Here is a 14728-nt window from a genome sequence, read left to right as displayed (position 1 = left end):
ATCTGTTGAGAAATTTCAATACATTTTTGGGAATCACATAATTCGAAACTTTGCATCCCCAGCGGTTTTTGTGAATCCAGGACTCGCAGGTAAAAAAAATCACTGATGACATACTCTTAAACAGTTGTTATAATGAAATTAAAACGTTATAACATATATGATCAGGTGGACGTTAGCGTTTGATGTTCGTTAACTGTGACGGATCTTAAACATATGGGCAAATAAGTCTTTTTTCTTCAACGTCCTGTTATACATTTAAAGGACTCTGAGACGATATGACCAGTAGTTTGTGGTTATAGGGTATTTATGAAGCCTTAATTGTTATATTCTGAAATTCGTTTAGAAAAAGATAACTAATTTGTTAAAAATAGTTTAAAAAATACAAGTACCCAGTTATAACATTTTGATTTCTGTTTAGTATTGATGCAGATGAGAGAAGACCCAGTTTTGTTAATCAGTGTTTGTTGTACAATACACTATTAGTATTAGCACGTTTAGAGCAATCCTAGGCCTCGGATACTATTCATAGTAGCAGACAAACAATTGTTTTGAAAAAAGTCAAATATTTCCTTTTAATTTGCTTGATTTAGGAATGGTAGAATTTCGGAATGGTAAAATACACAAATTTTATCAAGATTCCAATAAATAATGATAATGTATACCGTTCTTATTGTTGATATTATATTCTATCAATGTGTTGTTGCATATGTAAACAAAGTGTGTGCGCGCATACTAGCTCCGGGTTTAAAATAATATTGTGCCGTGACTGATCAAAAGTGGTTATTGAAAAGCGGCAGTGGGGAATACATGTATGTTATATCATATTCATGTCGATCAGTCACTGAGTATAGTCAATGAAAGTGAATTTTCATATAAAAATGCTCTAGAACTTCAGTCTCTGGATAATGATAAAAAGCCACCAGAATGCAGGATTTTACTTTTCATTTTCTAAGTTTTCTAGGGGGAGGACCTCCAAACCCCACGATTAGAGGAGGGGGACACCCGCTCCCCCAACCTACCGCTTCGCCACTTTGTTGCTCAATAATAATCATTGATGGGAAAATTCGCACCCCCCTTCTCAAAACTCTTGCTACGGTTCTGGTACATATAAATAAATTCATTTTTTTTCCAATGGTCAAAACAAGTTTGTTATGCATTCATAATATTTTTGGCACAAAAACAAAACAACAAATATTCCTTCTCAATTTTTCAAAAATTCTTTGTCCCCTCCCCCCTCCCCCCCCCCCCCCCCCCCCCCAATGTACCGGTACCATTCCCTGGACGTGTGAGAGGCCATATCATGCGTGTATCTGCTCCCAATGCAGGGACTGATTGTGAAAAATATCAACGGCCATTTTATCTAACAGCCGTTGATTGTTCCATCAATGTATCAATGTGATTAAATTGTTAACCCGTCAATATATTTTAATTGTAAGCAAATGTATTTGCTGGAATTATTTAAAAATACATGTATTGACAATAATATTGCTTTTAAATTTATTATTGGGTCTGAACTAACTGGCCGTTAAAGTTTTGAACACGTTGCTACGTGATTTGTCGCAACGTTGAAGATAAATGTCGCAAGGAACGATAAATGTCGCAAATACTACTGACGATATTTGTCACAACTTTAACGATAAATGTCGCAAAATATTAACTACTGATATATATCGCAACATTTACGATGAATGTCGCACACCTTTGTAGGTCATGTTACAAATAAAAAGGTCGAGTAAAAGTAAAATGACTAAAACTTAAAAGTTACAACTAGATTTACCGACGAGGTTCTTTGGGCCGACTTTCACCAGAATGGTAAGTTTTTAGTTAGTTGTCCGAAATGGTCAGTTGTGGGCAGTATTGTCCATAATTGTAAGCTGCGGTGAAGACCCAGCAGTTATATTTTTTCATTTTCCAGTGAAATAGGCGAAACGACAGAGCTCAAAAGATGGAAAACAAAACATAGATTTATAATATTTGAGACTCAGTGCGGTTACGCTATAAGTAAAAAAGGTTAATTAAAAATTAGAATATGGGCAGTAAATGGGGTGATACAGAAGTGATCTTTGAGAACAAATATGTCCAACATTCAATATCGTGTCCCGAATCTGCTCGGGCAGGACAATCTGCCCGTTCGGAAGAAAAATGGAAAATGGAAAATACTGACCACAATTGGTCAGTTGTCGCAGAAAAAAATGGTCAGGTAAGATACGCAAGACGAGTACATATGGAATGTGCCTACTAGTCCTTCTATATAATACAAATGTATTGCCATTTTGGGAAATAACGCATTCAGTTGTAATCATGCAAATGATATATAAAATATCAACTATAAGTGTGACCACATGGATAATTTGTTAGTGATTAAGAGAAATGGCATTATCCATAACAGTTCATGAGGTTTTACAGCACATGGAACATGGGGGTGGCAGCGTACAACAGCGCGAGCAGTTCCCATGACAACGTTCTTCCGACAGCAGCCGTGTTACCACCTGAAATGTAACGTTAATAGATACATCTTAGTAATAATATGCACAATATCATATAACAATTAATTAGAATTATCATTTAGGTATTCAATATGTGATGAACGAAATGTGTATTTTAAGTTTCTTAATCGCAAGACATGATGCTGATTATTAAGACAATGCAGATTTTAAACAATTCATTCTAAGTACAGAAGGAGGAGAACTAGTAGTAGAAGAGGAAGAAAACGATGATGTTAGAAATGTACCAGGGGGATTCCATCTGGTCGTATCTGTTGACGCCGATGAACTGGTTACTACAAAATAAAATTTCATTCTAGAAAGGCTTGACAGATAAGCATGATATTTATACACGGCTTCTGCTTTTATAATTGAGACTGAATTTACTTTTGATGCGTGATAAGTTTTTAGCTAATTTCAAGTTTCACTGTCTGTAATTATAAACATGAAAAAGTACAATAGATTCTTCTCAATATATTTTTACCTAGAGCGCTACTTCCGGTCTGCATGGGCGCTGATGTTGATGCTGATGTGGCGGTTGTTACTGTTGGCACTGGAACAGAAAATCAGATAACTTCTGTCAGCGAGGTATTGTTTAACCCATTTATGCCTAGCGTCTAGAAAAAGGGCATTGGCAAACAGCGTAGACCCAGATGAGATGCCGCATGATGCGACGTCTCATCAGGGTCTGCGCTGTTTGCTTAAAGGAATTTCTGTAAGAAATATTCTAAATATAGAAATAAATATACTAGACATCCCTAGTTTTGGAAATAAATTGATTCAATTAGAAGGATTGGAGAGTCCACTAGGCATTAATGGGTTAAGGACGCGTAGCTATAAACCACTGACATAAACTCGACAAGATCGTCAAAAGCATGCTGCCGTAAAGTAAACAAGTAAATGTGTTTCCAAGATACCCGATGTGGTTGAGGACGGTTGTATCGTGGATGACACCATCGTTGATGTTGACTGCGTGGTTACTGTTGCAGTTGTTGGTGGCATTGTCGGCCTCGGTGTTGTTGTAGTTGTTGTTGATGTCGTTGTTGTAGTTGTTGTCGTTGTAGTAGTAGTGGGAGCAACTGGAAAATATTGTGTAATTAATTGTTACCACCATGTCTCATTGTTTGTTTGTTTTTGTAATAGATGTGGCGTGGTAACTGTTTTATCCATGTAAAATATCGGTGGTCACAATGATTGATTTATATGGTGTCCGGATAGAATCGTTGCGTTGCACTCAGGGAGCGTGTAAATGGAATTTTTAAGGACATAACAGAAGCTTATTTTGTACATAAAGGCGTCTGGTTCATAATACGTTGTTTATACTGATACATATAATAATTATATATGTTATCTGGTACGTACGTGTATACAGTATGTCATAAAATGTGTGTGCATATATATATATAACATTTGTTCCAGTAATTAGTAATAAAGTCAATATACATTTTTATGCTCCCCGAAATTTTTTGGAGGGAGCATATAGTCGCCGCTTCGTCTGTCCGTGCGTGTGTCCGTCCGTCCGTGCAAAATTTTTGTTCGGGCTATTTCTCAGCAACTAATGACCGGAATTCAATTAAACTTTATGGGAAGCTTCACTACCAAGAGGAGATGTGCATATTTTCAGCGGGTTCTAGTCAGATGATTTTAAGATGGTCGCTTTAGCGACCGTCTAAAGTGCTTAATGTAAAATTCAGGTCGGTACGGCCTAGGTATGATTAACCCAATTCCCGCTTACTACGCGCAAGAAAGAGTTGTATAATTTATGCAAGAGGTTTGAGTTCTCCAATTATGTTTATTCACAAATGGAAACATTATATTAATATCGTGTTGAATGCAATAGTTTCGAATGGTGTTTTATAGAAAAGAATAAAAAACAATGATCGTATTGTACGTGTCGCGGAGGAGATTGTTTATGAATGATTAAAATAGTCCTCTTTCTGCTTCGTCTGCGTGACGTAGTATTTTCGCTCATCTCATTCATAACTCTGAGGCTGGCGATAAAGAAAGGGGAGTCCGGGTGAGAATAACGCACTAGTATAAGGTTACGCTTGTTTATATTCACAGGTCTCAATTAATAATACCTTGACCACGAGTTCAACAATTATTACAAGGATACGATAGACAACATAAAAAATGTGTCATTATCACTGAAACTGTTAAAAAACATTTAAATATAACAAGAATATTCTCTAAAAAATGTAGTCTTGCTGTTTTTAAATAAGGTTTGGAATTTTGGTTTCTAAATAACTTAATTCAAAACAAAAGTTTAATCATAGTGTTTTTTACTTGTTAGTCGCATATTTACCGCATTATAACGTGTGTTATAATAGGCAAACCATACATTAGTAAAATAAATCTGCCTTCGCACATAGAAGGAATGGGTCAATTAGGTGCTGCGTTTCCTTTGCTTACTTCAGTTAGAGGTCAATTCTTTACGTAATAGCAATCACAAGGCTCCGGCTTCAAAGGAATTGACATGACGCCTTATCTATGATCGCTCCGCCCACTAGATTGATCCACCAATCAGCGATCGATTAATCGGGTGCACTCGTTAGCAACGACCTGTCCGCCATTTTCTAGACAAGCTACATGTTTAGGTTCACTTTTATTCCAACGAGTTTCTTTTGTTTTCCTCTTAAAAAACGATTAAAAATGGTTTAACGGTGTCAATGGGAATTATGTTACTCGGACAATCGATATCCTGACAGATTAGTTGGTGACATTGAATTTACTAGTATTTCGTTTCCAAAGCCGAAATTTCCAACGCGGCAATGCGGTCTTGACAAGAGCGAGTGGAAGCTTCAAGAATTACCGAGATCCCCTTTATAGAACATTAATTTATTTCACAAACTTGAAATGTCATATAAGCAATAACTAAGCAGTATTAAGTATGTATTATGTCACGTGTGCATGTAAAATAATTGAGAATTTTGGTACCCAATTCGTGTAACTTTACGAAATCCCCGTTAAAAATCGCGTTTCTGTGTGTGTCAGAAACAAGTGAAAACCATTTTGTTATTATTTTAATAAAGACGTATCGATAAATGCTATTGTAAAAGAGTTATTATTACTGATATTAGTTAACCAATAAATGCGGTAACTTCGGGGAAGTCGGTACCTGCGCGAGCGTCTGATATTGGTAGCCTTATTAATTTATAATAGCCTGACCGTATTCCATTTCGTACAACGCAAATTTTATATCAGACAATGTCCAAACTTACTGTGTTGTTTTGCGCTTTAAATTAAAGTGATTGATAAATGTCCCATAAGCAATGTTTAATATGATCACTTTTATACGCAATAACATATGGGATTGAGGTACCCACCCGGCGTCAGAAAGCGCGTAAAACTTCACCGAATTCCTTGTTAAAAAGCGCTATTTCGTGTCAAATACACTGGTAGGGGGGAATGTTTCGGAAGTGTTAATTTATTGCAAATACCACCATTACACGTAATAACGGGTTCGATTTCGGTAAGCGCGCAAGCGTTTGAGAGCGTGTTAAATGTACCGATTTACCCGTTATAAATAGCTGATGTCCTCTTTAATCGTATATTTTTTTGCGTTTGCAGAATAACTAAATTGCATCAACCCCTTTACAAGTGTAATATGGTGTTAAACAAGTCCATAAAATCATCCGGAATATCGCGTAAATCTATATGCAGTCTATAGGCAAAGAAGCCATTTTGGTGTAAGCTTGTCTAGGTTTTCTTCCCGCTGAGCCACGTGATTAAGTGGGCGGAGCGATCACTGATAATGCGTCATGTCAATTGCGGAGCGTTCTTACATAATAAAAGTCGTAGTCGCATGGTATTTGCGTTGTGCGTCCTATTTGGTCACGTGGTTCTTTTTCGCGGGTGTTTTGGCATTCATGATATGAGGCTATTAATAGATGCGCCTGTCGATAAACAAAGGAAAGTTTACGGGTTATAACAACGCAATAGGTTACGCTTTCGCATACAACTCAATGACGTAGTACAGGTCGTAAATTGAGAGATTCGGGAAAAAGTTGACGCTTATTTATATTCTCAACTTATAACACGTTGAACATAAGTTCAACAATAACTTCAGCGATACGATTGACAAAAAAAAAGTTTCATAATCGCTTAACCCGAATATAACAAACAATTTATAATAATAATACGAATGCAATAGTAAAAGGTTAGTAGAAGGTTATGCTTGTTTATATTCACAGTTCTCAAAACATAGACAGTTGGATATGAGTTCATCAATTACTACAGGCATACTATAGGCAACCTCGAAAATGCTTTTTAATATCTAAAACCGAAAACAACTTAATATATTATATTAAATATATTCATAACAATAAATGTATTTTAAAAATGTATTCGGCGTATACGCTTACTTTGAAATGAAGTTAGCAATTTACTTTTCTAAATAATTAAATACAATTAAACAAAAGTTAAACTTTTGTGTTGTGTTTTTCACTTGTAAGCTGCATATTCACCGCATGAAATGTGTGTTAGCATTGTCAAACCACACATTAGTGTGAGTAAATAAAAAATATACTACGGGAGAGCACTTCATATGTGTCCTCATATGCCTTGTTATGAGTATCTTTCTTCACTATCGAAATATATCGTATGTTTATATTTGATTTAAACGCAGTTTTCTTTCGACACATTTAAATCACACGTCAATAGCGCCGTCATGCGAAAATGGGTCTTATGCGTTTCGGCAAGCGTTTGTTAAACCCAACATGTGCTTTTGCGCAGTCAGGCCATAGGCGATGCTGTTTGCTTTAAAATCACTCAATATGTTATGTTTCTCCTTACCAGAAGGAGGGATAGCTGAGTGGGCTATTTATATGATGGGCGCATATGGAATAAGACCCATTTTCGCATGACGAGGGTTATTACAAATCTCATTGCGAATTGAAAATGCCACATTTAAGAACAATGCTTTTTGATACAAAATTGAATTCAAAATAGCAAACTTGTTAATAATGGCAGCCTATCCACACATTAAGGAATGATTTCCAGACGTCCCGCATTGTGGTATGATAATTACACGATTTTCTCTTATCGTGACACTATACTATTTCGCTAATGATTGTTTTCTCATCTTGGAGGCGAAAGTGAAATTCTGCGAGATGGATTGTAACGCGTATTTGTAACAGGGCCACAAATTTGTGTCGTTTGAGCATACAGAGAGTAGTCCGGAATTCCTTACACTGAACAGTGCTACATCCTTTGAATTGAGCACATACGCAGTGATGTAGCAAAAATTCAGAGGTTGTATCTCGAATCAGCTTATTAAATATTCATGGGTGTCTGTTGGCGTTATGTAAAAGTCACTAAGATGAAAACTGAAACAGCTACGCCTAAAAGCGCATTAGTGCTCTATACCTATGTTTATGTTAGCGTTGTTGACACCGTGTTAACTGCTCGGATAACAAGTAAAGCATAACAGCAATGTTTATATACTTTTATTCCTCCATATACAAGATACAAAGATTATTGTATATTTTGAATTTGTATATGGTGTCAAAAATCAAAAGTTTTGTACACGGAACATTCATTATGAATTTATATTCTTGTTGAGATAGTCATTTGATATTAGAAAAAATATTCCTTTAATATGATGGTGACTGCAAATTTTCTTTATATTAAGTTCTCATTACCATTTTCATCATACTTTCTATGCTTTCAGAACTTCCAAAAAGCATGTTGTTTTTATTTTGTCTTAGTTATTTCTTTGAAATAATAAGAATGATAAAAAGTGCACACAAAACTCGACCCGTGCGCTATGACACTCACTTTATAAAGTTGAATGGCGTGTGTTAATTTCAAACTTGCGATTGATTTTCAAAAATGAATTGCGTGTTAAATTATGCAATAGCGAACATCTTCAGTGCCTTCAGCGCTTTGATTCACAGAGTTATGACCATTTGAAATTGTCCATTAACTGTACATATAGTGCAATTCTTGTCCGGGCTATTTCTTAGCAACTAAAGACCGGAATTCAATGAAACTTTATGGGAAGCTTCACTACCAAAAGGAGATGTGCATATTATCAGCCAGTTATGGTCCGATGATTTTTCACAGACTTATGGCCCTTTGAAATTTTCCATTAAATGTACATATAGTGCAATTCTTGTCCGGGCGAATTCTCAGCAACTTATGACTGGAATTCACTGAAACTTTATGGGAAGCTTCGCTACCAACAGGAGATGTGCATATTATCAGCCGGTTCTCGTCGGATGATTTTTCACAGAGTTCTGGCCCTTTGAAATTTTCCATTGTACATATAGTGCAATTCTTGTCCGAGCTATTTCTCTGCAACTTATGATGGGAATTCAATGAAACTTTATAGGAAGCTTCACTACCAACAGGAGATGTGCATTTAATCAGACGGTTTTGGCCGGATGATTTTTCACAGAGTTATGGCCTTTCTATAAACTGTAAATATAGTGCAATTCTTGTCCGAGCTATTTCTCCCCATCTACTGTCTGGAATTCAATGAAGCTTTATGGGAAGCTTAACTACATTGAAGAGATGCGCATGATATTTGTGGGTTCTGGTTAGATGATTTATTTAGAGAGTTATGGCCCTTTGAAATTTTTAAGCTGCTAAACCATCCATCGTATTATTTTGTCCAAAGTTATGCCCCTCAAGACGTTTCCTTTTATCTGAATATATAGTGCAATATTGTGACTAAAAAACCCTTTGTGGAGCATAACCCGTCTCCGTTGGTTTCTTGTATATAACTGTCATTGTATGCATATCATAATTTACAAACCAAAAAAGTAGTTTTCGGCTTGATTACCGGAAGTCATTTTCGTTGGCCATTCATTAATGACAATTATTGTGTCTGTCTTCCACATCACTGGCTTTAATTCCATGTAATTAAGTCGTAGTTTCACACATTTTGAACATACGAAAAGAAGAGAGGGAATTCACTATTCAATAATGTAAAAAACAATAGCAAAGCCGTGTTTGTTTTGGTGCCATGGTAGAAGAGCGATCGATTCTGGTTCGGCCAAGAAGAAAATCAACTCGAAAATAAAAAAGAGCGGATAAAATATTCTCAAAATAAAAGAAGTATGCCGTCCAACAAAACCCGAAATCGATTGCTGCATTGGTAACCTATAGATAGCAATAAATGAGTCTTTTGGAATCCCCCATAAAGACAGAACCAGAAGACGTAAAGTACATTTGGTATTAACTTGCTGTCATAATATACCCTCCGTTCCAGTAGAACGGGCGGATTGTTTTGTATGTATGTGTTTATTTCTTCGTTTGATGGGCCAATGTTTATGTTTTTGCATGTTCGCGTTTTTAGTGATGGCCAAACTTCGCGAAATCACCTCTTGGTCTCACCTACGTCACAGTTGACTGACTGCCAGCCCGGTGCACACCCACTGAGACACGCTCCGGTGACTTTGTCGCACGCAGCGCCATCTTGACAGTTACCACAGGGGACACAATCGTCACTGTACCGCCCGTCGGGACACACTGCAATACGACAGGGTAGAACCTATTTGACTTTTCTTATATATGTACATCTAGTTATAAGTACAGATTTGGATTTATGATGTGTATTTTTATGTACTGTATCATAACATATATTATAGAACTTATGTTTCTTAGTTCAATTAGTGATATAAAGAATGAAACATTTAGTATAGACCCAATGTTTCTAAGTTCAATAAATGATATTTAGTGTATGCTTTCCTGTTGTTTATGGAGAAATATCAGTGAATTAGAACTGATAGTTCACTGTTTCAAACACTTAAAATTAACAGTGAAAATTATCGATAAGTTTCACTGTTACACCGTGAATAAAAATTATCGATAATTTGCACCACAGGTGGTTAGCGTAAGGCTATGCTATTAAATAGTAAAAACATCATTTTGAACGATAAATTATCATATTATAACGAAAATTCAACTATTCTGTAAATAAAATTCACTATCAAAAAAAAATATATATATATATATATATATATATATATATATATATATATATATATATATATATATATATATAACAAGGTATCCAACTCGAAATCATCCGAAAACGGGATGCATCGTTTTGAACAGCCATTACTTCATCAATTTTGCAGCGATTTTCATGAACCCGGTCTTATTCAACGCAGAAATGAATTTTCTATCTGGAAATGTTTTTATCTTGTAAAATGTCTACACATGCTGCGTCATATTTTAAGAAATAACGCGATACACAATTCGATCAGACTATTTATAAATGAAACCTCCAGTTGTAAAGACACACCTTCGCATTGGACCAATGAAATCATTGGTGTGTTTAAAATGTCAGTTAGTTGAAATGTATGTAAACAAGGGTTTCAAAATGCGCTGGGCAGTTGGTTTTGATGCATAATGCAACGGCAAGCACGGTAGCAATGGTTTTTTTTTCATACGCTTTATTGAATTATGGTATCGAGGTCCGTGAACTTTGCAGGGAAAATGCCCTTACCTCCGTGAAGATTTCATTCATAAATACGGTCTGATCGATGTTAACTGGGTCAGGCGAGTTGTGTATCGTGTTATTTCTTAAAAGTTGACCCAGTATTTGTAAAAATATTGCAAGACATATGCATTTCCAGAAAGGAAATTCGTTTCTGCGTTGAATAAGACCAAGATCGTGAAAATTGCTGCAAAATTGATGAAGTGATTTCGAGTTGGATACCTTGTTATATATATATATATATATATATATATATATATATATATGTATATATATATATATATATATATATATATATATATATATATATATATATATATATATATATATATATTTGGTAGTGGACTTTTTTTTCAGAAAAGTTGATTTTACGTTATAATATGATAATTTATCATTCAAAATGATGTTTTCACGAGTATAGTTTGTTGAAGAAAATGATTGTTTAATAACTACACTAGATAACGTCAATCTCTCACCTAGATACACTTCGACCTCGCAGAGTGTGAGGATGTTGAAATCAGGCCGCGTGATGATGACCGCGGATAAAGCCCTATCCCCGAGAGTCACAGTGAACACCCCCGACCCATAGGACACACCCTTGTTGTCATAGACTTGTTCGGTACCACCTGTGCTGTTACGGACGGCTAGTTTGAATTCCGCCGATTGGTCCGCACCTTGTACTGAAATAAGAATTAAATAAACTGTTTCATCGTGTTATACTATATTCAGCAATAAACAACGTTTTGAGTTTTTATGGGTACGTATTGATAACGTATCAAGGTTTCGTCAGAATTGTTAGAACCCACACAAATCAAAACGATAAAGAGATGTCTTTTGGCCGATAAACCACGAAAATACGATACTGATCATTCGTTTGTGTATGCTATACTACTAAGGCTCTCGTTTCCAAAATGAGGCTCATGTTTTACTGTGCTGCTTTCCTGGTCGGGGCTTATTTTTACTTATTTAGAACGTTTTTTAAATTCAGAACGAAACGCACTCCCAGTAATGAAAGTCAACAAAGATGTACCGGGTAATTACTTACAGCTTAAGTAACGACTAAATTGCGCAGCTTCAAAAATACACGTTTATGATAAAATTTACAGATAAAATATACCAAGTTTATGAATATAATAGTAAGGTACTGAAGTTATCATAAATGATGGTGCAAAGAATGCATGCTTCCTCCAAAAAAGTGTTGTACTGTGTATTGTTTGTCCGATGTATTGTAAGCGAGCTCGATAATATAACTACAGTCAAAACCCGATGACTCGAACTCGTCGGGACCGGAAACTTACGTTCGAGCCATCGTGAATTCGAGCGATCCGATTTCTAATATTATTTTTTTACGAACAAGTCTGCAGTTAATTTTCCTCTCCAGTTGAAGAGTACACATATTTCTTAAACTCCGTACTACTACGTTCTACTATCTGCTTTGGAATTAATAAGAACCAAATATATATATTATACTTTTATGAACAGCTATTTTAAAATGCATTGTAGTTACAAACACAATCAAACAATATCATATAGTAAATTATATCAGCACGTTTTAACGTAGCACATTGTAATATGTAATAATATCGTCTGTCGACCCTCGCGTTTTCAAAACGAGAGCGCCGATGGCGTTAAAAGCATAGGTGCAAGATACAGGGAAGAATGGCGTCACGTGGTATAATGTAGTTCGATATCGCCATCCGCGAATTTCTCAAATCAATAATTTCAAACAATTACCGACTATTTAAATAGATAATCTTTCCATTTACATCAGTGTTTGAAACGCTTATGAAAAATAATTACCCAAGCCTTTCAAAATTTAAGCACGGACAGATCTGTATCGAACTATTCTTTTCACAAATGAAAATAGACGCTACCCTATTCGTCTGCGTCAAGAATTTGTCGTAAAACTTTTGGTAAGCGTTAGATGCAGACGTGCACAACAGATTGAGTTCTGAATACAGATTTCTGAATGCAGATTTTTATAGAAACTCCTCACAGCAGTTACTTCCCTTGCTTCGCCCGGTCAGTAACTTCTCGTATAAGGGAGGCCACTGCGTAGGAGTTTGAGATTTATAGTGCAGATAGAATTGTTTTACGAACGAAATTTGTTTTAGGTTATAAGAAGATTTTTTGACACAAAACGGTCTTAGAAAAATTCACTAAAAACGGTGTCAGCAATATTCTTGGAAGAAAACGTTAGAAAAACGTTTCCAAAAAAAAATTGTAAGAATGACCATAAACTAAATTAAATAGATATTTCGTCTGATTTTTGATTAGGTAAGGCTTCATAATGGGTAACCGATAGATGTGGATTTTCGAAATGTGGTATATACCATAAGCATAGGTGCGTAAACGCACCTATGCTAAAAATCAGGGAAGACAAAAAGGGGATATCTTTACGTCATCAAGCATGTGCACCAATCTCTTGCACGACGGTTACATTACATTCACCTATGTGTTGGGCTCAGAACGGACTATTGTTATGAAAGCGTCTCATTCATGTCATGATCATACCAAGCGTTCATCATTGAGGTTACAGTATACTAAACAATCTCTTGCACGACGGTTACATTGCATTCACTGCATTAAAGAAAACCATCTCATACCATGATATCTTATATCAGTCTTAATTCATTATTATAAAATTGATATGGTTTTTTGATGTTAAAAAACCAGCATACATACACACGTCGAAGCAATTCCTAACGTCACTCAATAAACATTATGTTCATTTGTTTACATTTGTAAAGTGCGTGGAATGATTCCATCTGCGTAAATGGGCAATAAAATAGTTCCAAAGAGTTGCATCAAAACTCGCAAGTTTTTGCACGATTTATCGTACATTTAAAAGTCATATTTCTTAATTTAATGCATGCGATCTTAAATATCCAATCAAATATACATTGAATGCGTTTGTTCGGTTTTAGCTATTTGGTAGACAAAATGGCGTGCTGAGCCTTTCGCAGAGTTGTATGTGAGAGCAAGGAACGACGACTCTGCGTGGAGATTGCATGTGCACATCCATATTGATAATAAATGGTTAAAAATTACTGCAACACCGTTTAAAAAACGCGAGAGTCGACCGGCGATACTGTTACAGCGATAATTGAACAGTACAAATATCGCGTGTCGCTTCGTGTATCGCGTAAAATATCGGTTATCGCTTCGTGTGTCGTGTGTCGCGGTCTGAAAATTGATCGCGATGCACGAGATTCGGATATTATGGGCGATATTTGAATAATAAAATATCGTGTATCGCTTCGTGTATCGCGCAAAATAGTGTGTGTCGCTTCGTGTGTCGTATGCCAACCTTAATGAAAGAGGGGCGATATAATAGATGGCACTATCTGGATTCCGTAGTTGCGATTGCCTTATACAACATGAAAGCCTCTGACAAAAAACTTAGACAAACAGAAAGGCGGAACACTTTACATGTTAAGTCTATGTATGCTCGTCCAAAATTTAATCGCTTACCATTAAAATATTCCTTTGGAATAACTTACTGTCGTTCCTTCCGTAAACTACAATACGATTGACGGACATCAGTCCCGCGAAATCGACCCTCCAGAAGTTGTCGGTGGTGCCGCGGGTGGCGCTGCAGCAGCGCTGTGTGTCCGGTTGATCCTGAGATCTACATCCGTCCACGGCGAGGTTGCTGCTCCAATTGAAGCCGTTGAAGGTCAGATCCAGTCGCTGACTGGTGGAACCCATGGGAGCAATATTGGTCGCTAAAAATAAACAGTGCTTCTATATTGTTCGCAACAATAGATAGAGCTGTTATATTGGTCGCTAAAAA

The 14728-nt window shown here is 36.1% G+C and overlaps 1 protein-coding gene across 1 annotated transcript; it reads right to left on the bottom strand.

Annotated features, from left to right (window-relative positions):
- Positions 1-1315: 1315 nt before the first annotated feature.
- LOC127860817 (uncharacterized) lies at positions 1316-14643 on the bottom strand. The gene is made up of 7 exons (XM_052399107.1): positions 14436-14643; positions 11409-11612; positions 9825-9959; positions 3401-3562; positions 2968-3036; positions 2732-2779; positions 1316-2489 (listed from the first exon to the last, which is right to left on the bottom strand). The coding sequence occupies exons 1-7, from the start codon at positions 14641-14643 to the stop codon at positions 2401-2403; spliced, it is 915 nt and encodes a 304-aa protein (XP_052255067.1). The 3' UTR covers positions 1316-2400.
- Between the last annotated feature and the right edge of the window lie 85 nt (positions 14644-14728).

This window comes from Dreissena polymorpha, chromosome 15, assembly GCF_020536995.1.
Source record: "Dreissena polymorpha isolate Duluth1 chromosome 15, UMN_Dpol_1.0, whole genome shotgun sequence".
In the NCBI taxonomy this organism is placed as follows: domain Eukaryota; kingdom Metazoa; phylum Mollusca; class Bivalvia; order Myida; family Dreissenidae; genus Dreissena; species Dreissena polymorpha.
The sequence above is the reverse complement of the archived record's forward strand: the minus strand, read 5'-3'. Positions and strand labels throughout refer to the sequence as shown.

Coding starts and splice junctions, on each gene's coding strand:
- LOC127860817 (XM_052399107.1), bottom strand. CDS start 14,643: ATGGGTTCCACCAGTCAGCGACTGGATCTGACCTTCAACGGCTTCAAT. Junction 3,563..9,824: donor GTCAGTCAACTGTGACGTAG/GTGAGACCAAGA, acceptor AATATTTTCCAG/TTGCTCCCACTACTACTACA. Junction 3,037..3,400: donor ACCGTCCTCAACCACATCGG/GTATCTTGGAAA, acceptor TTTCTGTTCCAG/TGCCAACAGTAACAACCGCC.